This window comes from Leucopleurus acutus, assembly GCF_964270905.1.
Source record: "Leucopleurus acutus genome assembly, chromosome: 1".
NCBI classification, from domain to species: Eukaryota; Metazoa; Chordata; class Mammalia; order Artiodactyla; family Delphinidae; genus Leucopleurus; species Leucopleurus acutus.
Window position 1 is genome coordinate 83,810,407 of NC_139142.1, and position 26,311 is coordinate 83,836,717.

A 26,311-nucleotide genomic window follows, 5' to 3' on the forward strand; every position below is an offset into this window, starting at 1 on the left:
CCTTCTTACCTGGAGAAGGGTTCTGGTAATGGGGGTAAGGGATCAAACCTCTTAGGAGAGGAGGGGAAGCAAGAGACGGGGGAGTTGGCCATGGCCACAGGGCAACACAGGGATCTCAGTGGCAGAATGACACCAGCAATGGGAATGTTCATGATGCCCGAACAGCACTCATGAGAGTGGGGTGAATGGGCACAAAACCGGGTTGAAGCCTGTCTGTTTCTAAACTTACAGAGACAGCTGGGGCTGTTGCTGAAGCCCCTGGTGTTGGAAACCCTGAGTATTCATTTTTGCTCTGGAAATTCTCTGTGAGCTCCCAGACCTTAAATTAAGCCTGTCCCTTTGCTGCAAAGTTAGCGTTGGCTGGACAGCTCCGCAGGGCTTGTTCTGAGAGCAGTAACCAGAGGGCTGGGGGCAGGAGAGGCAAAGTGATAAGGACTCACAGTGGCCTAACACTGCCCCAAAACCCCTCGGGGCTGAGAGGAGGCCCAGGTCCTGGTGCCTCTCAGGCCTCTCTGGATTTCTTCCTTGGGGACGGTCTAGACCTAAGGAGAATCCTCTGGGTGGGAGGTTCTTTGCTAATCACAGGCAAGGCAAGTTACTCATTAGCAAGCATCAACATGCAATTCTAATCAACTCCAGGGGAGAGTTCAACTTGGATTAACAACTGGAATACGTAGTGTAGACACTGTCACAGGAAGTTCTCCCATATGTCTAACCTAAATCCTTCCTGCCACAACTGAAGCCCATTTCCTCTCATTCTGACTGTGGTGGGAGAAGGAGACAGCCGGTCACCATTCTCTGCTTAAGACCCATCACCTACTTGACCATGGCAGTCAGATTCCTCCTCAGCCTTCCTCAGGGAACAGTAACCTGCCTGCTCAGGCAGCTATTCACAGAACTGGCACGTGTCCCCGGTTTCTTTCTCTGTGCATGAGAGTATTGAAGCACAGCACTTCCTGGTTCTGCCCTGACCCTTCCTCCCAGGGAGGCTGCAGGGGACCATGGCCCATCTGAGTAATCCCCACTCCCAGGTTCTGGGGCCGCAGAGAGGGAGAAGTGTGACCCCATCCGCTATCTCTTACTTGCTTCAAGTCCTGGGTGGCAGCTGGGATCAGAGATCAGAGGTTGTGTGGAGAAATGAGGACAGGTCAGAGTTTCTTCCAGGAGATGGGTTGTTCAGCGGAGGAAGGTGAAGTGCATGCAAGGACCCAGAGACATGGAGGGGCCAGGTGCAGTGCTGGGCCTGGATGCTAAAGGGAGGCCAGAGCCAGAAGAGGGGAGTGAAGGCTGAGCAGGCAGGTGGGGCTGGAGAGAGCTTCCCACCTGTCAGAGTTTACAGAGAAGAGAGGTTTCAGGGACAGGTGAGCTGTATGCTGGGGAGGGGACAAGAACAGAGGACAGTGGAGGCTAGCACAGTCAGGGCAGAGGATGAGTGGATGAGAAGGAAGAAAATCCTTGGGGTAGAGAAACCAGTCCAAGATGGAGGACTGAGGGGGTGCCTGAACCTTTACTTTCAACTCAGGCTCCGCTCCCCCACCCCACCCTGTCCTTCAGTATGGCTGGCAGAAGGTTCTCTTTTGGCCCCATCGCTCTCAGCAATGCCTTTGCCCTGTGCCCTCTGTTCTCTAGCCCTGTAAGCCCTCTCAGAGGCCCCTCTGTCCTGAGAGACTGGGGCAGGAGGCAAGGGCAGGCTGAGCAAGGCCTGCAGCCTGAGGGTCTCCGCACAGAGGCCTCCCTGAGCCTTCTCTCCCTTCCCCTGGGCCTCCCTCCTCACTTGCTAGGGTGGGGACAGGAAGGAGCTAGGGAAGGGGAAGCCAGGGGCTCTGGGAAAGTTGCCGTGGAGGCTGCCCTAAACCCCGGACTCCTCTGTGGCTGGAAATACCCGCTGCGTGGCTCCTGGCCCTAGCTTTCCAGGTTTCCCCTGGGTTTGGCAAATGAAGCTGGGGAGGCTGCCGGGTCGCCACCAATGAAGGCCCTTGCTTCCAGCCAGCAGGTCTCTACCCTGCGCCTCCACTCTTGCCTTCTTTCCTTCTAACCAGCACACAGGAGGCCTACGGAGCACTTCCTTCCTACACAGTTAAAAGAGGCTTCTCAGGTCAGGGGCCCTCAGCTGCTTCTCTCTTGGGCCCATGGTCTCTTCAGGCCAAAGCTGTTCTCACTGAGAAGGAGAGGGCTCAGTCCACAGCAGCTGCCTCAGCCTCAGGCACCATCTGCCCCGGCCTTCTGAGAAGGTAAAGGAGACAGAGTATGGGCCTAGCCCAGGCCCTCAGGCTCCTGGGAGCCTGGCAGAGAGAAGGTGGGAAGCTCTCCTGATCTCATGAGAAGGCAGAGCAGGCACTCTGACTCATGTTTAATGGTCTCATCCACTTGGACATCCTTTCCTTGGGACATTTGGGTCATCAATCATGAGCCATAAGCCAGTGGACAGCCCAGCCCAGTCTGTGTGCCCTCTTGGTGACGTGGGGAAGGCTGAGACCCCTGAGCTGCCAGGAGCCTCAATGACCAGGGCAGTTCAGAAGTTGACTTCTCCTCCTACATGCCTCTGCTCTGAAACATCACCGTGAAGGAGGAAGGGTGCCAGCTTGAGACCTACATTTGGCCCTGGCTGGAGGGTCATCTGGCCATGGGCAATTGGTTCTTCCAAACCATCTCTTATCCAAACCCATTGTCAAAGCTCCAGTCTTCTCCTTCCAGTTGAGAACCGTGTCACAGCCTCTTCCCACAAAAGGCCCTTCACAGGACCTTTAACAGTGGAGGTTTTCCAGTGTCCATCTCCTTTCCATGCCCCACCTAGCTTTCCTCTCTTTGTTTCCACCCTCTGCTCCTTTGCCTCATTCTTTGTAACTGTTTGCCTTCAGCTCTCCTCTTTCCTTTCTTTCCTCCTGGAACTCATTTGCAAATGCATAATCAGTCACCCTCCCAGGTGGCTATCATTATTATCCCCATTGCACATATGAGAAAACTGAGGTGTAGAGCTATAGTTAAATTACAAGTCCAAGACCCTAGGGTTGGGAAGTGCCAAGAGCCAGGTTTATGTCATGCTTATTCACTCGACTCAAGCAGAAGGTGGGGAGAGGCCCCATTCCATCTCAACCTTCCTGGGCTGCCTCGCGGAGATTCTTCACAACTCAGTGGCTATCAGCGCCAATGCCCCAGGTGCTACCCCTTCCTCCTTCTCACGGGGGCTCTCACATCTTATCATCAGCCACTGCATTCTGTTCCCCCTGTGAAGCCCCCAAATGAGTCTTCAAGGCCACCACCAAGTCATCATCTTCCTCTCTCCTCCACCAGCCTCAGGCCTGTCCTATGGGGAACCCACTCTGTCCCGCGGGAAAGACCCAGAGCAGGCAGTTCCTTGTAAGGCCTCCAGAGAGAGGTGAACGCGGCCCGGCGGGGCGCCGCCTGCCGAGCGGGAATCCCGGCCCTAACCGCTGGCGCCCCTCGAGGGGAGGGGCGAGGGCGGAGGTGGTTCTGCGGCGGCATCTGTCCCAGGCGGGCGGGAAGCTGCTGCATTAAATTGTAAAATCGATTTATTGACCGGCAGGTGCGAGCAGCGGCAGATGGAGAGTAGCGCTGCTGGGGCGCATCTGCGGGGAGCGACGGCATCGATCCTGGCCCCCCTCCGAAACCTGTCGGTCCCTGGTCCTTTCACGTCGGCTCGCTCCCAACTGCAGGGCCAAGGTCCGCGAAGCTGTGGAGCCCGAGCGGCTAGGGTAGCTCGCTGCGCGCCGCCCCCCTCCCCCGCCCGCCCTCGCCTGGCCTCAGGGCCCGGGCTGCGCCCCCACGGCTGCCAGGCCCTGCCAGCCCCACTGCCCCAGTTGGCATGCGGCGGGCCGGGCTGACGCGTGGCAGCGCCCTGCGGCAGATGAGGCACGCGCCGTCCTCATTTCAATGTGAATGGATCGAATGGAGCAGCCATGTGGCAGCAACAGTTTGCAAATCTCCCCGCCTTCTGTGCAGCTCCCCGGCCGCCGCTCCCTGCACGTGGCCCCTTCCCCGCAGCGACCGCAGCGGCGCCCCTCAAGGCTTAAGCGCCCCGCCCTAGCCAGGCTAGCTCCCCCTCCCTTGGCCTGCCCGGCGGGCGCTGTAGCCCGGCCCCTATCGCGCTCCTACCTGGGTGCAGTTCGTCCCGCGGAGAACGCTGTCCCGGGGGTCGGGGTGCAAAATAGCGCTGGAGGCCGGGAAGATGCAACGGCAGCCCTGGGGAGGGCGCGTAGGCTACCAAGTGGGGGAGGGGCCCCGAGGCTCTGCTCGGCCCGAGTCGCACCCTAATCACCAGGGGTCAGCTCGGGTGCAAGGCTGCGAGACACCCTTTGCGCCTCCGGGCCCCAGGTGCGGGTTCTGCCTGCTGGGGGGCTGTATGCAGCGGCCAAACGGAGAGGACGGCCGAAGCCGAAGGCCCCTAGGGCGGAGGCTGTGGGCCTGCCTGAAGCCAGGCCTCGACCCTGTGGCTCCAGACGCTGGGCAGTGTTGCGGGTGCTCGTGGGGATGAGGATCTGTGGACCATCAGAGGGCCCACAGTCAGTCCGGGGAAGCCCAGGTTGGTGGGACCTTGCAATCATGCCCCCTCTCCAGGGCGTGGCCGAGGGTCTGCGGAGGCGTAGGTTCGTCACACGTCCACGTGGGTCCAATCCCACCGTGATTTGCGGCCTCTGATAGCCTCACAGCCTCATGTTCCTGGGGCCCCCCAGGACACGTGTTGGGTCTTTCCTTCCACAAGTCACGAGTGGGAGAAAAGTGGAGGAGCCCCAGTTGTGGAGCCTCCGCATTTCTATTCCCTGCCTGCAAAGCGACCCTCTCCTGCTCAGCAAATGTGGGCAAAGCTGGACCCCAGCGGGTTGGAGCGCTAGTGGGTAGTCAGGGCCAAGCGCGGCGTCCTAGAGTCTTAGGGGAGTAAATGAACTTCTGGGACAGCACCACATAGCAAATAGGTGCTTCAGGAATGCCTTTTGATGGTGAAGAGAATTTAACCCTTTCCCCCTACAGGTCAGAGGATTTCTATCTCTGGGATCCCTTTCAAGAATTCTTGACTCTGAGGGTAATGATGATACTTTTGTTTGGTCCTTGACTGTTTGCAAAGTGCTTTTGGGCACATCAGTCTGGATGTGTGTGAGGGATAGAGTGTTCCAGATCTACCAACACTGAACGAGATGTCTCCTGTGGGACTGGATGTCTCCCTTGAGGGTCAGGCAAGAGCCAGATCCAGAAAAGGAGCGAGTTTTTTATGAACTCCCAGGCCAGGATTTGGGGGTGGAAGCGGACAGAACTAGGTAGGGCTGGATGCCAGCTCAGAGGAAAGCGAGGGGCACTCTTTGGCACCCTAGGCAGGACTAAGGGATCCGTAGAGGATGGGCAGAGAACCCACTGGTCAGGATCGCTGGGAGGCAAGTCCTGGGCTCCTCCTCCCTCGGGCCTGGGGACTCCGCCTGTCCATAACCTACATTAACTCTGGAGCGCAGCCTGGGCCCATCTGCCGGCCCCCGCCCCACCTCGGTTCCCCACGCCAACCCGTTCGCGCCAGATGGTGGCTGGGAGGGGTGGCCGTGCGTGGGGGACCCCGGAGCCCGTCTCCTCACCTCACCCCTCCCCCAACCCACGCTCCCAACCTCTTGTTTCTCATGCTTCTCCCTCAATCCTTCACCACCACCAAGTTAAAAAAAAAAAAAATCAGACCATGCTCGGCCTAGGCAGCTGTTGGGCTCCGAGCCGTGCCCCCCGCCCCCCGCAAGACTCCCCCGGGCCCGCGCCGCGTCCCTGCTCCCCCCAGCGCCGATCTTATCGCCCGACGACAGCCATCGCTGTGCGGGCGGGCTGACAGCTGAAGCCACAAGGCCCCCGCCGCCCTCAGCGTCGCGGAGAGAGACCGCTCCTCTGCACCCCCCGACACTGAGAGAAGCCGGCCCTCCCCGGTCTAAAGCCTCCGGGGATCACTCCGGTTCCGGGAAAGCAGCTGCACTGCCGCCGCTCGGAGAAGTGGGGCCACCCGGGGGAGCCGAGAAGGCGAGACGGGTGAAGCCGCCTGAAACCCATAAGAGTCCGCGCGCTTCCAGTTCCCTACATTTTGCCCTATGAGGAGAGGACCCGGGTCTGCCCGGCCTCAGCCCCTGGACTCTCTGGTGGCTCGAGCCAACTCTGCAGTCAGGAGAGTTCCTCCCTGCTCCAACGGAGCGACAGGACGCGGGCCGAGGCTTGAGGCTGTTGGGGGGTGAAGGTGGGCTCTGGAGCTGAGGCTAAACCCAGGTGAGGAGAGGCGCTGAAGGCGGGGCCAGACCCTTATTACCATACAGCTGAGGACGCGCCCCCCTTCTTCTACCTCGGGGACCACGCCCTCCTACCCCCAGCACGGGTACCACGCGTCTGGGGACTGGCACGCGCGGAGCCCAGGCGGGAGGCAGAAGGGAGGAGGCACGCGCTGGACACGCCCCCCATAACTGGGGAGGGAGATGCCCACCAGGTGGAGGGACCGAGCCCCCGAGTCTTAGATGCTTGGTCCCTCGCCTAGCACGGAGTGGCCACAGAGAGGTTAATGCGTCCTCTGGCTTCCCTGCTGCGCGCGGGGGGGGGGGCGGGGGGGTTGGGCGCTCACAGGTTGGGGGCCGACGACGCCAGGGCTCCCGAAGTTCCGGGAAGGTGAAGGAGACTGGAGTCCTTTAGCACTGGTTTCGCTTTCTGAGCTTAAGTTCTTTTTACCTTCTCCAGGGCTGCAGGTAACTAACGCCGGCCGTGGTCACACCGCCGACGGGGACTCCCCCGTGTCTCCGCCCCCACGACCATCCGGGAACCACTCGCTCACCTCCCGCCCCATTCCCCCTGGCCCTCCCCCTGTCCTCCCACTGCCGGGGTCTCGGCCTGTATCCACGCGATTGCGGAGAACTGGTCACCCCGGCACGCGCTGAGCTGGGGGACCCAGGGGCTGAGAGCGGCACAGAGGGGCGGGGACCTGTGCCTGACTGGCTGGCTGGGAGGGGGGAAGGCGGGGGCGGAGGCCCCCTCCGGGCGGTGCTGGGGCTGTAGCAGCTAGAGGCCCGAGGGGAGGGGAGAGTGACCAAGAGTCTGAGTGACAGGCGGGTGAAGAGAGGAGCCAATATATATAAGGAAAGCTCCCGAGAGCGCAGGTTTCAGTAGCGGCGCTGAGCGCAGGCTGGGAACGCGAGGCCAAGAGCTGCAGCTCAAGCCGCCTCAGTGCAGTGTACCCGGACACTAGCCTGCTTACAGCCCCAGGATTAGTCCGAGGACACGTCCTCAGCGCGGCCGCCACCCAGCCGCCCTCACCTGGATTACCTACCGTGGCAGTTGGAGCGGAGCTAGCGAGAAGGAGAGGCGGGAGGAAAACCCCGAGCGGAGCCTGGCTTTTCAGGGACCCCTCTGGCGGTTGGACGCGCGGGAACGGTTCACAACCGGCGGGTGCAGAGAGCGACGCCCCAGGGAATGGCAGCCGCAACCCGTAGCGCCTCTGGCTGGGCGCTACTGCTGCTGGTGGCACTTTGGCAGGAGGTAACATCCCGCGTCCCCTCCGACCCCTCCCACCGTGCCCTGGGCCTGAGCCCCTGGCGTCCACCGAGCTGACCGCTCTCCTTCTTCCTTCCCTCGGTCCCTGTGCAATAGCGCGCGGCCGGCTCTGGAGTCTTCCAGCTGCAGCTGCAGGAGTTTGCCAACGAGCGCGGCGTACTCGCCAGCGGGCGGCCGTGCGAACCCGGCTGCCGGACCTTCTTCCGCGTCTGCCTTAAGCACTTCCAGGCAGTCTTCTCACCCGGGCCCTGCACCTTCGGCAGCGTCTCCACGCCTGTGCTGGGCACCAACTCCTTCGCCGTCGGCGACGACAGTAGCGGCGGGGGACGCAACCCTCTCCAGCTGCCCTTCAATTTCACCTGGCCGGTGAGCACAGCCTGGGCGCCCGGGGAGGTCACGAAAGCCGAGAGAAGGGGTTTCCCTGGGACCAAAGCCTTCTCCCTAGATTGCCTCGCTCCCCTCCAATAAAAAGGGGGCAATCTCTTCTGATCCTTCTTTCCGACTCTCTCCTGGGACCTCACCCTTCTGTACGCTCTCACCAGTCTCTCTCTTCCCCGTTCTACGCTCCATCTTCTCCCAGCGCTAGGGATACGATTTTCATCACCTACAACCCCGGGGCGTGCTCCATCTCAGAAAGACTCCCGCGTACATTCCCTCATCCCTCAACTCTCCTCCTACCCGGGGTTGTCTCGCCTTCCTAGCTCGCGCGCGATGCTGAGTGCAGACCCGGGCGCAGTAACTGTATCCTGCAATTAGATTAATTAAACCGGCTGCCGAAAGGCACCCCCACCATCCCCTGTTCATCTCGCTCTCTCTGTCTTTCCCCGCCCCCTCCTTTCCGTTCCCAGGGTACCTTCTCACTCATCATTGAAGCTTGGCACGCGCCAGGAGACGACCTGCGGCCAGGTGAGTAGCTCGCTCCGCGGCCACAGGGGGGCGACACGGCGCAGCGCCGAAAGAGTTAATCTGTAATAGGCGGGGGAAGTGCGGGGTGGGGGCGTGGGGGGCAGGACGCTTAGCTAGGCCGGGAGCTGCGCCCCGCGCTGGACGCTCGGATTCCGCCCGCTGCCTGGACTCTGAGCACAATTGCGTTTCCTGCGGGTTATTTTTGGCGTGGGAACGCGGGGAGCACGGCGGTGAGAAAGGCCGAAGCTGCCAGCGCCGCTGACGGGCCCCTTCCTGTATTTTACACCTTTCTCGAATTCCGCTCCTTTGGAAAGGGAATAATGGCTTTGGGATGTTGTTCTGACACAGAGGAAAAGGATATTTCAGCAGCACAACAATTCTCACTTTGCAAAGGAAAAAGAAAAGCATTACCCATCTCTGAGGGCAGAACCCCTGAATGGGCACCAGAGGACCCCTTGCTCCCAGGGTCCTCAAAGGCCTGGAGAGCTTTTCTTTTTCTTTTTTCTCCCCCCCCCCCCCGCATTTTGACCTCTTTTCCTCTTTCCCCTGCCTATCTGCCTCCAGAACATTGGGATATCTTAACATCCTTCTATTGTCCCCTTTTTGAATGGTATCAGGCCCTCTGCACATGCACACACAGAGCAGCTAAGCAGTGGGACACTTGGGTTCCTCTGGCCTGCGTTTGCTGGCAGGTGGGGTCATCTGGACAACTGGTTTGATCCAGCAGTTGCTGGCACTCTTGGGGACTGGCTGCCCTTCCTTGACCTGGCCCTCTGCCCCTTCAGAGGCCTTGCCACCAGACGCGCTCATCAGCAAGATCACCATCCAGGGCTCCCTAGCTGTGGGCCAGAACTGGTTACCGGATGAGCAGACCAGCCCTCTCACAAGGCTGCGCTACTCTTACCGGGTCATCTGCAGTGACAACTACTATGGGGACAGCTGCTCACGGCTATGCAAGAAGCGCAATGACCACTTCGGCCACTACGTGTGCCAGCCAGATGGCAGCCTGTCCTGCCTGCCCGGCTGGACTGGGGAGTACTGCGAACAGCGTAAGCAGCCAAGCTCCCACCTGCCTGGAGGGGGGTCCCCGGAACAAACACAGTGGCATCTTTTCGGCTGCAGCCTGCCTCCCTTGGAGAGCGGGTCTGGGCTGTCCACTAACTGGGCCTCAGTAACAGCTGGGGATGCTTAGGATGGGCTTGGACTCTGCCCTCCCTCTTCTCAGTGCTCCTCCCCATGGTGCTAAAGCCCACAGAGACCCCATAATTGCATTCCATCCAGCCTGGATTCTCCTTCCCTGTGCCATCATTTCTCTTTAAGACATCCATGGCTCCTCTGGGAAGCCAGGAGTGGGAAGTGAGCCCAGGAGAGCTGGGGGGCACCCCCAGGGCCAGGAGAGGGAGAGTGGGACTTCAGAGTCATTGTCATCCCACCCTCACCCAGTGCCGCTTTCTCTCCTCAGCTGTCTGTCTCTCGGGCTGTCATGAACAGAATGGCTACTGCAGCAAGCCAGCAGAGTGCATGTGAGTAGTGGACAGGAAGCGGTGACGGGGGGAGCCGTCCCCTGTCCAGGCCCTCACCTCACCCTCAGCTTCTCTTTTGTTCTACAGCTGCCGCCCAGGCTGGCAGGGCCGCCTGTGCAACGAATGCATCCCCCACAACGGCTGTCGCCATGGCACCTGCAGCACCCCCTGGCAATGCACTTGTGATGAGGGGTGGGGAGGCCTATTCTGTGACCAAGGTGAGTCAGGGCAAAGAGAGGGGACGGAGAGCTGGGCAGGGCATGGGAACAGAGTTGTCACCTGGACCCTTCCTACTCGATGACTGCTGAGTCGGCTTTCCCATTATCCTTCAAGGAGCTTGGGACTGTAAGGATCTTAACAACTGGCTTAGAACGAGATGGTGGGTCCTTCTTCCTTAGGTGCTGGGGAGGAAGGGTGGCTGGAGAAGCCAGGAGGGTGACAAGTTGGCAGCCTGAAGGTTGCACTTATAAATTCCAGCAAGGCCAGAGAGAGGGATGCCGGGCTCAGTTCCTCTTTCTACCTTGTAGTTACCTATTAACCCCCTAAGTGTTTGCTTACCTACCAGAGCTGTTTGAGCAGCTCTCCCCTAAACAGCTGTCTGGTGGGGTGTGCCCACTGGCTGCCCTGAGGCTGTGGGTGAGCTGGGCCTCTGGGCGGAGTGACATCTAACCGCCTTCTCGGTGGGGCAGAAACGGCCTCCCTTGTTTCCCCCAGTAGCACTTGCCAGGCAGCTGCCCAAGCCCACACTGTCTTCCTGGTGTTCAGGGGGCCGGTCACTCTTCTGGCTGCACTGGGGTCTGCCAGCCCCAATGATGGGGGAGGGGGCCTTTTTTCCTTCATCCTCATAGCCAGCTGCAGCACGTGCCTCCCATTTTCAGGGTCAAATGGGGTGGCTGCTGCCATGGAGACACCAGCACAGGCCTGGGTAGGGTGGGCAGGACGCTTGCCAGGATAGAAAGGACTTGCCTGGGCCCTGACTTGCCGGCAACAAGGGGCTTGGAATTCAGCCCCTGTATTCTTCGTATGTGTGTGTGTGTGTCACTTTCTACCCCACTGCAATCCCCCCAAACACACACACACACACACATACCTGGTTCCTGCCCTCTCTCTTTCCTCTCCCCACATTTGCTCCCAGGTGACACAGTCATATACTCATCTTATTCAAACAGAGCCCTTACAGTCCCTGTATTTGCTCTGTCTGGTTTTCCCTCCCTGTCCTTCCCAAATAAGAAAACAAATACTTATATTTCAAAATACCCTCGTAACGCATTTCGCTTTAAAAAATGCCTGGCAACCACTTATCGTGGCTCTCGCCTCCCCTCTACTCTTTCCACCTGTTAAAATTGTAGCCCGTTTCCAGGCTTACCTCAGCTGCCCCTCCTCCACGAGGCCTTTTCTGACTTCCTCCTCAACATGCGGTCTTGCTGTGCCTCCTCTTTTTACCTTTATTCTCCCCTGGCTGCAGTGCTTGTGAGCTTACCTTTGGGCAGTTAACTGTGTCCAACTGTGCTTTTTCAACTTTGATTGATGGTACGCCTCAGATGTGGTTCTAGGTGCTTCAATATACCCGATTTCACTGGAGGAAGAGGAAGGGTATTTGGGCCCGGAAGACTTTGCGTTGAACCCTCTGGGCCAAACATGGACAGTGAACTTGCACCCCCAGGAGCCTGGAGGTTGGGACCACTCTTTGGCTCTGCTCAGCCGGTCGGTTCCTGTCTCCGCAGATCTCAACTACTGCACCCATCATTCCCCGTGCAAGAATGGGGCAACGTGCTCCAACAGTGGGCAGCGGAGCTATACCTGCACCTGTCGCCCAGGCTACACTGGCGTGGACTGTGAGCTGGAGCTCAGCGAGTGTGACAGCAACCCCTGTCGCAATGGAGGCAGCTGTAAGGTGAGGCCTAGGCCAACGCAGGAAGGCAGAGTTCTGGCCAGGCGACGCCCAGGCATGCCCTCCCCAGGCGGCCAGTGGATGTGCACCCATGGGCAGGCATTGTGGGCAGGTGGGGCCTAGCCCCCCGCCAGGAATCCCTGCCCCCAAGGGTCTGACTTTGGCCCCTTTCTGCTCTCTTTCCAGGACCAGGAGGACAGCTACCGCTGCCTGTGTCCCCCGGGCTACTATGGCCTGCACTGCGAACACAGCACCTTGAGTTGTGCCGACTCTCCCTGCTTCAATGGGGGCTCCTGTCGGGAGCGCAACCAGGGGACCAGCTATGCCTGTGAATGTCCCCCCAACTTCACTGGCTCCAACTGCGAGAAGAAAGTGGACAGGTGTACCAGTAATCCGTGTGCCAATGGTGCGTCCTGTTGCCTTGCTAACCTGGTGGACTGGCCCTGGGGCCCAGAGAACTTTCTGGTGAGGGAGGGTCAAGAGAGGGGAGAGGCCTTGTCTGTCACTCTGGGCAGGCTGAGACGGATCCCCATCTGCTCTGGATGGTGAAGAGCTTGCTTGATCATCTGGGTGGCTTTGGAAGAGGAGCAGGTTAGCAGTGGGTGCAGGCCTTTGGAAATGGAGCAGTATGCACCCTGCCTGGCTTCCATTCCTATTCCCATGTCCTGACCTGGCTGGGGCAGCCTCTGACCCTCCCCAGGAAGTCCTGGGCTAGAGCGAGGGACCTTGGAGGCCTCATGTCCCTCCTTGAAAGAGGCTAGCACGGTGAGGGCCCTGCTCCTGGAGGCCTCACCTCTCCCCACGGCTACAGTGAGCCTGGCACAGCATAAGGTGTCTGGAATGTTCAGCATTTTGGGGGGCACCAAGCATGTTGGTTATCTTTGTCTCCTTGGCCTTCTGGTGACCCTCTGTGAGGCAGGCAGACAGCACCGTGCAGGAGAGAAGCCTTAGGAGCTGCAGAGGGATTGGAAGGGCTGAGATGGAATCTGCTCTCTGGCTAATCACTTAAGTTAACTCCCCGGAGCCAGTTTCTTCATCACTGAATGGGAAAATATAGAACCCGTCCTCTGTCTTTCATGTTGTGAAGATTAAATGAAACAATAATAGATCTATCTGAGCATTTACTGTACACCAGGCATGTGCTCCTGCCTTCACGCATCACCTTACCTAACCTTCAGAGATCTCCTATAGAGGAGACAGCATTCTACTCCAATTTAACAAATGAGGAAATGAGGCTAGAAATAAAATAAAGCAACGGGTGCCAAATCCCCAGCTAGAGAGAGACAGCTGCGATTCAAACCCAAGCATACCTGTTAGATTCTACTGTAAAGCTCTGTAAGATGCTGGTAGTTCTTATACACGAGCCCACTGAGGCGTAGAGGACCAGGCTCACCCTCAACTGCAGGTCTCCTGACTCTTTGTGCAGAGCTCTCTGTAGTGGGATCTGTGAATGCTGGCCGAGTTCCTGGATGACCTTGGTTCCTGGGATGGGGCACCCTCTGCACCGGGGGGTGGGAGTGGGGTGGGGTCCAAGGAGGTTGCTGACTTGTGGCCCATGTGTACCCACAGGGGGCCAGTGCCTGAACCGAGGTCCAAACCGCATGTGCCGCTGCCGTCCTGGATTCACAGGCGCCCACTGTGAAATCCACATCAGCGACTGTGCTCGCAGCCCTTGTGTCCACGGCGGCACTTGCCGCAACCTGGAGAACGGGTTCGCGTGCACCTGCCCTGCTGGCTTCTCTGGCCGGCGCTGCGAGGTGCGGATGCCCACCGACGCCTGTGCCTCGGGACCCTGCTTCAACGGGGCCACCTGCTACGCCAGCCTCCCTCCGGACAACTTCGTCTGCAACTGCCCCTACGGCTTTGTGGGCAGCCGCTGCGAGTTCCCCATGAGCATGCCCCCCAGCTTCCCCTGGGTGGCCGTCTCCCTGGGCGTGGGACTGGTGGTGCTGCTGGTGCTACTGTGCATGGTGGCAGTGGCGGTGCGGCAGCTGCGGCTCAGGCGGCCTGACGACGGCAGCAGGGAGGCCATGAACAACCTGTCGGACTTCCAGAAGGACAACCTGATCCCCGCCGCCCAGCTCAAGAACACAAACCAGAAGAAGGAGCTGGAAGTGGACTGTGGCCTGGACAAGTCCAACTGTGGCAAACAACAGAACCACACATTGGACTATAATCTGGCCCCAGGACCCCTGGGGCGGGTGATCCTGCCCGGGAAGTATCCCCACAGTGACAAGAGCTTAGGGGAGAAGGCGCCACTGCGGATACACAGGTGAGCGGCACCCAGAGGCCCAGGGCTCACCAGGGACCCCCTCACGGTACTGCCTGGGCTCCCCCAGGACAGGTGGGAGCTTTTAAGCAAACAGGGGCTCTTGCTGCTGACAGGAGGATGCTCCGACAAGATTTCTGCCAGGCTCCCTTTGTCCCTCCTTCCCATTCACTCATTCATTCATTCACAAATGTCAAGTGTCCACACTGGGTCACTTGTGACCCCCATCTTCCCACAGCATGGCTTGCCTCCGGTGGCAAACTGGCCTTTTCCAGGCCTGAGACCCTCTGGGCAGGTTGGGGTCCTGTGGCTCTCTTAAGGCCTGTAGCTAACTGCCCGCCAGGCTAGCACTGGGCATCCCTAGTCCCCGTGTCTTCTCCCAGAGTCACCTCTGCCAGTTCCCTTTGGCTCTCCGGGGTCCAGGTTAGCGCCCCACCTCCCTCCAGCCCTCTCTTCATCTCTCCCTCACCGGCCTGTCTTGTGTTCCCTCAGTGAAAGGCCAGAGTGTCGGATATCAGCGATATGCTCCCCCAGGGACTCCATGTACCAGTCTGTGTGTTTGATATCAGAAGAGAGGAACGAATGTGTCATTGCCACAGAGGTGAGTGCTAGGCTGTCCTTCCCTTCTAGCATGTTCCCTCCTGCCTTTAGGGGGTGAGAAAGTGGTCCAGTTACTCTTGACCTTAGGGGCCGCTCCTGAAGGGTGGGTCGGAACCCCTCCTTGGCAGGCTGGGTTCAGTGGCTCTCGGATCCCTGCTGGCCTCGTTGCCACAGAGGGTGTGAAACAGGAGCCGTGGTGGTGAGCCAGCCCCGTCTCTTCCTGCTGTGTTAGTGCTGGGCTGGGCGGCCATGGCACCCGGCCAGCTCCCAGGCGCTGCTTCCCAGCTGCTGGTGGGTGAGGGTGGTTGCCTTGTGCCCCTCCTGCCCCTTGCTCACTGGCTTCCTTCACTGGCCCACCTCATGAGCACTGTCTTCCAGGCATGTGTATGTGTTGGGGCAGAAGACTGGGAGGGCTTTCCCACCTCCTCTTCACCCCACCTGCCTCACTGGCTTCTCTCAGGGAGTCCCAGGGCAGCCATGGAGGGAGTGCTTGTACCCCAGGGTAACCCACTTTCCTGCTCTCCACATGCTCCCCAGGTATAAGGCAGGAGCCTCCCCAGGACATCCCAGCTTCTCCCCAGCAGCTGGACCTTCCTTCTGCATTGTTTACATTGCATCCTGGATGGGACATTTTTTAATATGCAACGTGCTGCTCTCAGGAGGAAGAGGGAATGGCATGAACTGGACAGACTGTGAACTTGCCAAGAGATGCAGTACCCTTCCACATCTTTGGGTGTCTGTCTGGCATCAGATTGGCAGCCACGCCAGCCAGGGGAACAGAGGAGAGGAGAGGTGCCACTTGGACCCGCCCTGCCAGCAGTGGCCTTCAGAGGGCTCCTTTGGGGCTCTGGCCTATTTTCCAGAGAGAGTGGCAGTGGCCCCGTGGGGCCCGGAGCTGCTGTGGCCTCCACTGGCATCTGTGTTTCCAAAAGTGCCTTGGACCAGGCTCCATGGCGACAGCTGGGTCCAAATCAGAGAGGAGAGAGGAGGCCAGTAAGGGCAGGGCCGTCTGTGGGCCAGGAAACCATCTGGTTCAGCTCTTGGCAGGAGTGTCCCTGCAGGTGAGGTGAGCGCCCTGCGAGGAGCGGGAGAAGCATTTTCTGCCCGTGCCTCCAGCCGCTGCACGTGGGCCTTGCTCCTAACACCATCCCTGCCTCTCCCTGGCCCAGGCTCTCCGGGGAAGGATACTGGTAAGCCTTACCTGGCTTCCACAGCCTCTGGCCCTGGGTGCCTTGGGCTCCTGTGAGCAGATAGGTGGAGGGCCTGCCCCTCTTCCCAGCCAGAGGCAACAGGCCTAACTGGGGAGCTCAGGGCAGTGATGATGGAAATTCCAGTGAGGGAGAAATTGGGTGCTGTCGCCACCTAGGACCTTTCCTCCCTCAAGCCCATTCCTAAGGCCTCGAGCCTGGGCTCTGCCCACACCCACTACTGCCCCCAGACTACCCTTGAAGCCGATCTTCAGAAATCAATAATATGAGTTTTTATTTTGTTTTTTTTTTTTGTAGTTTATTTTGGAGTCTAGTATTTCGATAATTTAAGAATCAGAAGCACTGACCTTTCTACATTTTATAACATTATTTTGTATATAATGTGTATTTATAATATGGAACAGATGTGTACAGGAGTTTAGTATTTCTTGGGTCCTGTCTTTGTGATGGCAGAGTGGGAATCCTTCTGACTCCCCTTCTCATATTGCTGCCGGCTGCCCCCCACACCCCTGGCACCTGGGAGCACTTGGACTTGGCCTACTGTGCTCTAGGCCCTTGTCCTCTTCTAGTTCTTGGGGAACCTGGCCTCACCCATTTAGTCCCCAGCCTGGGCCAGCCTCCTCTGTCTTATGGCTTGAGGTTGGCTGCAGCCCCGCTTCCCCCTCATGCTCCCACCATTCCTTGGGGGTTATGCCCCCTTAACCTGAATCTATCCCGCTTTTCTCCCTTCAAGTCTGAAAAAGCTTACGGACACCCTAGTCAGCCTGGGGGATACAGGAATTTGGGGGAAGGAGACAAACCTGCCCGTTTTCCTCTTTTCAAAAGGATTCTCTTGTCAGAGAGCGGGGTCTCTGACCATGATGACATCTGGGCTCTTCTTCCTGCTATTGCAGGGTTTTAGATGGACTGGCACCCTGCTCATTTTTAAGCCCCGGCAGGGCACTGGTCTTTGTGCCAGGGGGATCTACCTCGGGTCTGTCCTCCTTGCAGCTGGGCAAGAGAGCTGGCTCTGGGCGCCTGGTCTACCTGGAGCTGCTAGAGTTGATTGAAGACTGTAGAGGGGAGGAGGAAGAAGAGGGAGGCTTCCCTGAGCCCGGGTTTCTCTGGCTGAGGCATTACTGAGAGAGTTTCCAGTCTCTACTTCATGGCTAGCTTCCTCTAAGGCGTAAGATGGTCCCTAGGGTGCCACAGTCTTCTCTCTACAGTCACAAAAATACTCCATGGAGAGCAAGTGATGAAAAAATGAGCCATCGACAGAAAGCTGAGCAGATGCTCCCAGCTCTCAGCCCATCCAGTAAAGCAAAACAGACCCAGCAGATGCCCCCAGCGGAGTCCAAGTATATGCAGCGCTACTTGCCTCCCTTTTCCTTTCTCCCTGACACATAGAGCATGCCCGCCCCTAATCTGGGTGCTTATGCCAGAGACAAGGGAGCAAGAGACCTGGGCTCATCCACACTCACCCAAGTGCACACGTTCCACGCCTCACCCATTGCTCCCTGTTCCCCTCACTGCACACACAGGGTATCAAACAGGAAAGCATTCAGGGAACCGTTCCCACAGCCTGAGCCGGCAGCAGGGGGAAGAACAACACGACCTCACTCTTCCTGCCCAAAATGAAACAGGAAAGCAGCTCCCGGGCCCTGGGGGGCGGGGGAAACTGGGCTGGGACACGAAGGCGAGATGACGAGGCTCCCATGTGGGGGACAGGTAGGACACCCGCGGGCCTGCACGTCCACACCACCAGGCTGTGCTGGGCTACACAGGCTGCCAGCTCCTCAGAGAAGAGAGCTCTGGAGGGGAGCTGGCTGGCTAAACCCACTCACCGGCTCTGATACCATGCCAGCTTTCTGGGAAAAGAGGGGATCCCTTCATGGACTTGGTCTGGGCAGCTCCAACCCGTAGCTTGTGCCAGGTTCCACCTCTAGTGACATGCAAAAGCTGCGCCAGGCACTTGGGGTGTGAACAGGCCACAGTGGAAGCCCTTCTCTCTCCAGGATTTCCAGGTCACTCCCTGAGGGTCCAGCCCCTTCTCATAGGTAAGGTACCCAAGACTTTCCTGATGGAGTGTGCAGGTGTACAGGAGAGGTCCTAGGCTTGGCAGAAACAAGGCCAGATGATAGCTCTAGACTCACTGTGAAGTGCTCTCCCTGGCTTAGCAAATACCCATGTTTAATTTGCACTGGTATTTCATAAGACAATTCAGAGCATAGCAGTTCCTTAGCCTGGAAGCAGTGTCCTGTCTAAAGGACAAGTCTGACCCCGCGGTGACCGCCAGGTCTGAGGACAGCTGCATTTCCAGAGCCCACTGGCTGGTAACCACCTGGATATCACTGTGGGGCGTCAGGCAGGGAGAGGCTGTGAAGAATGCCTTTATGCTGCTGGCTCAGCTAGCGGTCCCTCTCCGGCCTCAGGGCCAGACTGGTCAGGGGATAGAAGAAAAAGGACAGTGGTTCCTACCTCCCCCCATCCCGGGCTAGTTAAGGCCACTAGGTCACTAAACTCAGGTCGCGCGGACGCTCCACCTCTCACGGGGACCCACAGGGCTCTCCCCTCCTTGACGCTTTCCCCGCCTCTCCCGCGGGTCCGCAGTTTGGCAACCCAGCCCTCCACCCCACGTGGCCCGCCGCATTCCGGGAAGGGATGGAAGTGATTCACTCAGGGAACTGTGAGTGTCCCTTCCCGGGGAGAGGATGCGCCTGGGAGGTCCCAGCGGCCTCCCTCAGGCGGCCGCGCCCTCCCTCGCGCCCAGGGCGCACGGCACGGCCGGATCCCGGCGGGCCTGGAACCCCCAGCGGCGGCGGAAGAGGCAAGTGCGACGCGCTGGCCCGGGTCAGCCCTCCACCTGCCGTCGCCCCGGAGGTCCCGCGGCTCCCCGCCCCCGCCCCCCCGGCCCCCCCCTCGCCGAGCTCTTTGTTACAGCCCGACTTCCTGTTTGCGGCCTCCCGACCCCGGCTCACTTCCCGGGCCGGGAAGCCGCCGAAGGCCGCGAGTTTCTCGGAGGCTCCGCGCCCGCTCGGCTCCTCCTCCTGCAGCCCCGAATCCCACCCTCGGCCTGGGAGCCCGCGCCGGGCCGCTGTCGCGGGAAGCCGGCGTAGCTGGCGGGACAGCGGGCGGGACCGCCCGGGCCCCGTTGCCCAGCACCAGGGGGCGCTGCGCGGCCGCGGGGCTGCTCCCGGACCGGGACCGCCGTCACCCCGCAAGGCACGGGGTCAGCCCTTCTTGGCCCTGGGGGCCACCGGGACGATTCGGAGAGGGAGCAGCCGGATGCGAGTTCAGTGATAGACTTTGTCGCGCAGAGCTCTCTCCGGCCCCGGGGCCCCTAAGCTGAGGGAGTATACTGGAGAAAGCTCAGAACGATGCTTTCCCCTAAATATGTTAGAGGGTGTCCAGAGAAGCGGCCCATTACCAAACTCTGAGCTGTCGGTGCAGCCAGCGCCCTCCTCACCTCGCGGTCCTCTGCGCCCTCTCATCCCAGCCCTCACCTTGAATGGAAGGGAACCGGGTTTGAGTTGGGAGGCTGAAGCTCCCTTCCAGCACCACCTCTCATTGCTAGGTGATCTGGGACAAGTCCATCCATTTCTTCTTTCTTTTCGCACTGATTGAGCACCTTTTATCATGTCAGGCATTGGCGATGAAACATGGTCTCTGCCCAAGGAAGCTGGCCGTCTAGTTAATTATCTTTAACCTCTCAGAGGATCACAATACTTCTTGGATATTACTATGAGGTTGAAATGAGTTAATGTATGAAAAACAGTTTGTGAGCAACGAGTCCCCCCCACAGGTTGTTTAATCCTTATATTTATGCCAGCAAACCACTTTCAGGAGCTTTCACAGTCCAGCTCACAAGATGGGGGTGGGCTAGAGAGGAGCTTGGAGTCTGGCCGGATAGTCCCAGCAGTAGCCCTAGGACCAAGAAGGCAGCTGAGATGCCGGCTTGCCTCCACCCTTTCTTCTCTTTGTGTCCCTGTCTTTAAGGAGCACCACTTGTCTAGGTCAACCTCCTCTGATGTGGGGAGTAGTGGAAGGCAGACCCAGGCTGTGGGAAGTGACAGCAGGACCCCAAGTCCTCAAGAGTCCCCATCCCCTTGGAGATCCGCCACAAGTGGCTTTTGGCCCTAGTGGGCTCAGCACGTTCCCTTTATCCCCAAAGACCCTCTCAGGCCATGATGCAGGGTCCAAGAAAAGCCAGCTGCGGCTACAGTCAGACACAGGGTAACTAGCATCTCAGGAGTCTGGATTTAGCAACAGGTCGGCTCTGGGCCCAAGGCTGTCCTGTGTCATGGCACCCCCTGCAGGGCAGAGCCAAAGCCCTGCCAGGCATGGCCAGCTGTCTATCTCCAGTGATCCCTCCTCCTGACTCAGGTTGGAGGCAAAGAAGGCCCTGGGGGTAGGCAGACAGGTGCGTGCCACTGCACCTGTCAGAGGATTGTTTTCCCTTTCCCACAGGGGCAGATGTCTGGGCCAGGCCCGTCCTACTATGCCTGGACTGTTCAGTGTCACCTCCACCAGTGACTCCCTTCACTCAGGGCGTCCTCTTCTAACTCTCTGATAAAAGAGATCCAAAAGGTTCTGGGATCTGCCCATTTGCAGTAGGCCCCCGGGGGTGGTGTCCTAGCTGCTGTCATTTAAGGGGCTTTACCTCCTTGGCTCTGAGTCTGCCTCCACAGTCAGGCCCATTTTGTGCAGTCATACTTCTCCACATGGGCTGTTTTTCTAGGTTCTCTTCTAAAGCCAGGTCCTACCACACTCCAGCATTTCTGTGGGGTCTGATGTTCGACTTTGACTCCATGGGTCTCCCCTCTGTGCAGCCCTGTCACTCCACTGAAGTGCCCCCCACTGCAGTTCTCAGCCCTGAGCCAGCCACTTCCTGCCTCCACAGACTACGCCTTTCTTTCTCCCTGGAATTGGGAGAGGGGCCCCACCATCCCAATGCTCTGTTGGAGCCCTGGCCCCTCGCCTTCCAGGACCAGGCCTGAGGTCAGGGCGCCCTATCAGCTGTGTCTTCCTCCCTCCTCGGCAACTAGAAATGGGCAAGGAGCCAGATTTTCTCACTATCCCATGCACCCCTCTGCCAGGACGTGAGTGAACCCTTACAGCCCCCGCTTTTGTGGGCAGGGGACCAAGTAGTCTTCCCCCGCTTGGCTCTGGATTCAGTTGGTATAACCAGCAGAGCAGCTGTCTTCTCTTCTCTCCCTCTTCTGAGGTGGACTGTATCAAGGCATTCAGCTACTCCTTCCCATACTTTTGCCAGAGCATTGGTGAGACCTATGTCCCTTTTGCACATGGGCCAAGGACCTGAGGATACATTTATTTCTCAGTGGTTTGCAGGAGATATAGCTCCTCATAGATGGGGATTGTTTTATTTATTTGTTTGTTTATTTTACCAATCCCCCCAAGCATACAAAGAAAATCCCTCTCTTTGCTCAAGCAACTCTTCTATTAATAGTGTGCTCGGATTTCTTTACACTAACAATGAAATATCAGAAAGGGAAAGTTAAAAAAAATCCTCTTTAAAATTGTGTCAAAAAAATACCTAGGAATTGAACTTCCCTGGTGGTGCAGTGGTTAAGAATCCACCTGCCAACGCAGGGGATACAGGTTCGAGCCCTGGTCTGGGAAGATCCCACATGCCACAGAACAACTAAGCCCGTGCGCCACAACTAGCTGAGCCTGTGATCTATAGCCCGTGTGCCACTACTACTGAAGCCCATGCACCTAGAGCCCGTGCTCCGCAACAAGAGAAGCCATCGCAGTGAGAAGTCCACGCACTGCAACAAAGAGTAGCCCCTGCTCGCCGCAACTAGAGAAAGCCTGCGCGCCTCAACGAAGACCCAACACAGCCATAAATAAATAAATATAAGGTACTTAAAAAAAATACCTAGAAATAAACTTAACTAAGGAGGTGAAAGACCTATATGCTGAAAACTATAAAACATTGATAAAGGAAATTGAAGATGATTCAAAGAAATGGAAAGATATCCTGTGCTCTTGGATTGGAAGAATTCATATTATTAAAATGGCCATACCACCCAAAGCAATCTACAGATTTAATGTGATCCCTATCAAAGTAACATTTTTCACAGAACTAGAACAAGTAATCCTAAAATTTATATGGAATCACAAAAGACCCAGAATTGCCAAAGCAATCCTGAGGAAAAAAGAACAAAGCTGGAGGCATAACCCTCCCAGACTTCAAACAATACTACAAAGCTACAGTAATCAAAACAGCATGGTTTTGGCACAAAAACAGACATGTAGATCAGTGGAACAGAAAAGAGGGCCCAGAAATAAACCCACACACCTACGGTCAATTAATGTATGACAAAGGAGGCAAGAATATACACTGGAGAAAAGACAGTCTCTTCAGTGAGTGGTGTTGGGAAGGCTGGACAACCACATATAAATCAATGAAATTAGGGACTTCCCTGGTGGTCCATTGGTTAAGTATCCGTCTTCCAATGCAGGGGATGCAGGTTCAATCTCTGGTTGGGGAACTAAGATCCCACATGCCATGGAGCAACCAAGCCTGCATGCTCTAGAGCCCATGTGCCACGACTAGAGACCCCGCATGCCACAACTACTAAGCCCATGTGCTCTGGAGTCTGCGTGCCACGACTAGAGAGAAGCCCGTGTGCCGCAATGAAGATCCCACAATTAAGACCTGATGCAGCCAAATAAATAAATAAATAATTTTTAAAAAAATCAATGAAATTAGAATACTCCTTCACACCATATACAAAAATAAACTCAAAATGATTTAAAGACCTAAATATAAAACATGACATCATAAAACTAGAAGAGGACATAGGCAAAACATTCTCAGACATAAATGATAGCAATATTTTCTTAGATCAAGTCTCCAAAGGCAAAAGAAATAAAAGCAAACATAAACAAATGGAACCTAATCAAACTTAAAAGCTTTTGCAGGGACTTCCCTGGTGGCGTAGTGGTTAAGAATCTGCCTGCCAGTGCAGGGGACACGGATTCGATTCCTGGTCTGGGAATATCCCACATGCTATGGAGCAACTCAGCCCGTGCTCCACAACTACTGAGCCTGCGTTCTATAGTCCATGAACCACAACTACTGAAGCCTGCATGCCACAACTACTGAAGCCCATGAGCCTAGAGCCCGTGCTCCACAACAAGAGAAGCCACCACAATGAGAAGCCCACGCACTGCAACGAAGAGTAGCCCCTGCTCACCGCAACTAGGGAAAGCCTGCGCACAGCAACGAAGACCCAACACAGCCAAAAAAAAAAAAAAAAAATTTATAAAAAGCTGCTGCACAGCAAGGGAAACCATCAACAAAACAAAAAGACAACCTATGGAAGGGGAGAAAATATTTGCAAATAGTGCAACTGACAAAGGGTTAATATCCAAAATATACAAACAGCTCATATAACACAATATCAAGAAACCAAATGACCCAAACAATAAATGGGCAGAAGACCTAAATAGACATTTTTCCAAAGAAGATATACAGATGGCCAACAAGCACATGAAAAGATGCTCAACGTCACTAATTATTAGAGAAATGCAAATCAAAACCACAATGAGGTATCACCTCACACTGGTCAGAATGGCCATCATCAAAAAGTCTACAAATAAATGCTGGAGAGGGTGTGGAGCAAAGGAAACCCTCCTACACTGTGGGTGGCAATGTAGATTGGTGCAGCCACTATGGAAAACAGTGTGGAAGTTCCTTAAAAAACTAAAAATAGAGCTACCATATGATCCAGCAATCCCACTCCTGGGCATATATCCGGAAAAAACTAAAACTGTAATTCGAAAGGATACATGCACTCCAATGTACATAGCAGCTCTATTTATAATAGCTAAGACATGGAAACAACCCAAGTGCCCATCAACAGACAACTGGTTTAAGAAGATGTGAGATATATACATATATATAACACAATGGCATAATAGCCATAAAGAGAATGCAATATTGCCATTTGCAGCAACATGGATGGACCTAGACATTATCATACTAAGTAAGTCAGATAGAGAAAGACATATTATATGATATCACTTATATGTGGAATATAAAAAATAATATAAATGAATCTATATACAAAACAGAAACAGACTCACAGACATAGAAAACAAACTTATGGTTACCTAAGGGGAAAGAAGAGAAATTAGGAGTATGGGATTAAAAGATACAAACTACTATACATAAAATAGGTAACCAACAAGGATTTACTGTATAGCACAAGGAACTATATTCAGTATCTTGCAATAACCTATAATGGAAAATAATCTGAGATATATATATATATATATATATATACACACACACATAAATAAAACTGAATCACTTTGTTGTACGCCTGAAACTAATACAATATTGCAAATTAACTATACTTCAATTAAAAAAATAGTGTGCTCGGGGCACACTATCACCTATTCTGCCTTTTAAAAACTCTCATTTAACATCCTATTTGCTGGTACAATCTGTGAATTGTATGGTAAGAATGGAGGGTGAGAGAGCTGTAGGTTTCCACCACTGAATCAAAAATACTTACCCTGGGGGACTTCCCTGGTGGTCTAGTGGTTAAGAATATGCCTGCCAATGCAGGGGACGCGAGTTCAATCCCTGGTCTGGGAACTCAGATTCCACGTGCTGCTGGGCAACTGAGCCCACATGCAGCAACTACTGAGCCAACTACTCAAGCCACAACTAGAGAGAAGCCCGCGTGCTGCAACGAAAGACCCCGCGTGCTGCGACTAAGACCCAATGCAGCCAAAAATAAATAAATAAATATTAAAAAAGAAATTGAATAAAATGTTTAATACTCAAAAAAAAAATACCCTGGTCACTTTCCTGACCCACTCAGTTCTTCTGAGCTGTGTCAGACTGAGAGGTCAGGCAAAGGAAAACACGTTCTTCTGTGCATCTCCTCCACTCTCAATCCCCTACCAGCACTACTTCATTTCTGATACCAGACCTGGGGGTTTTCCACACAGCAAACAATTCTGCAACATCAGCTTGGTGTCCTACAATTTAACTCAAGCCTGGCACTATCTGCCTGGAGATAGCATCAGATTCCACAGATCAATCCCACAAGACTGCCCCCACTTCAGATGCCGATTGCAAGTCCAGGTGTTTCCTGTCCTTCTAACTGAATGGCTGTAGATCACAGGTTCCTATGACCCTCTCTTTGGGTTAGATTAATTTGCTAGAGTGGATCACAGAACTCAGGAACACAATTTACTACTAGATTACTTGCTTATTAAAAATGATATAACAAAACCCAAATATATACTTACTATAAATCACCATATCACCTTAGACCATGGTAATACCCTGGATAAAAAGGAAAGTGAAAAATTTGGAGTAAAAATAATATGGAGCAACATGTATCGAGTGCTCACACATGCCAGGTGCTGGCTAAGGTTTTATTTCCTTCAATCCTCATCAGAACCTACAAAGTAGGTACTGTTATTCCCAATTTGACAGTTAAGAAAACTGAGGACCAGAGACAGGGTGCCTGGGGTCACCCAGATGGTATAAGGTGGAACTAGGCTCAAATCTGGACAAGCTGGGCTTAGATCCCATGTCTGAGAAGGTTTTCATCCCTCTGGAATCAGCAGCTTCATGAAGCAACTTCATCGTTTAGCTTAACAAATTCGCATGATCCCCTGGCTCCTAAAATGCACCCTTCCCTTGTTTCAGACAGTGGTTCCCACTAACACCAGGAGTTGATTACAGTGACTGGAATGAGGAGGAGGAACAGATCATAAGGAAATTAGAAGTGACCACCTGAAGGGACAATAGGAAAGATTAATTTGGGAAAGTTTCACAGAAGGAAGACGCCATGTGTAATCATGTGCAACTCTGCAAGGTGGAAATGATACTCTCTCATCACCTCTTGTGAGCTGGTACCTCTGTGGGCATGACATCTGCAGCCCCTCCCTGAGGGGATTTTAGGAGGAAAGATGGGATGGTTGCTGCTGATGTTGGAGAGGAACTGGCTGAGGTGGGTGGTTTACTACCTGGGAGTGTCCCACTGGGAGGGAAGGAGATAGATGTTGGCAAAGATAAGCAAGGAATGGGAACAGGTGAGACAAGTTCCTGGGAAGGTGGCCAAGACCTCAGGGCCAACTTTTGTGCAGATTCCTATTTTGAGAGGGTCAAGGTTGAGCCCCTGTCTCGCAGGATTCCTCCTCCTCTGAACCCCAGGGTACCCTGGCCTTTTCCAAGAGCTTTACTTCTTCTACCTACCTTTGCAGAGAACCTTCCATGAGCCAGGACTGTGTTGGTTCCCCGGGGCCTTCAAAGATGAAGTCTGCTCTCTGGGAGCTCTCAAGTTCGTGGGAGGTAGGACATCAAATGCTCATCAACAAGGAGGCTCTGGGGTTGGACTGCCAGGCTATACAACTTGCTGCTGTGTCACTGTGG

The 26,311-nt window shown here is 55.7% G+C and overlaps 1 protein-coding gene across 1 annotated transcript; it reads left to right on the forward strand.

The window, feature by feature from the left end:
- The first annotated feature begins 7,384 nt into the window (after positions 1-7,384).
- Positions 7,385-15,321, forward strand: DLL4 (delta like canonical Notch ligand 4). Its single transcript, XM_082834248.1, has 11 exons — positions 7,385-7,494; positions 7,606-7,875; positions 8,358-8,415; positions 9,201-9,464; positions 9,878-9,938; positions 10,026-10,156; positions 11,663-11,832; positions 12,016-12,235; positions 13,399-14,101; positions 14,591-14,699; positions 15,236-15,321. Exons 1-11 carry the CDS (start codon positions 7,429-7,431, stop codon positions 15,239-15,241), a joined length of 2,058 nt encoding a protein of 685 aa, XP_082690374.1. The 5' UTR covers positions 7,385-7,428; the 3' UTR covers positions 15,242-15,321.
- The last annotated feature ends 10,990 nt before the right edge of the window (positions 15,322-26,311 follow it).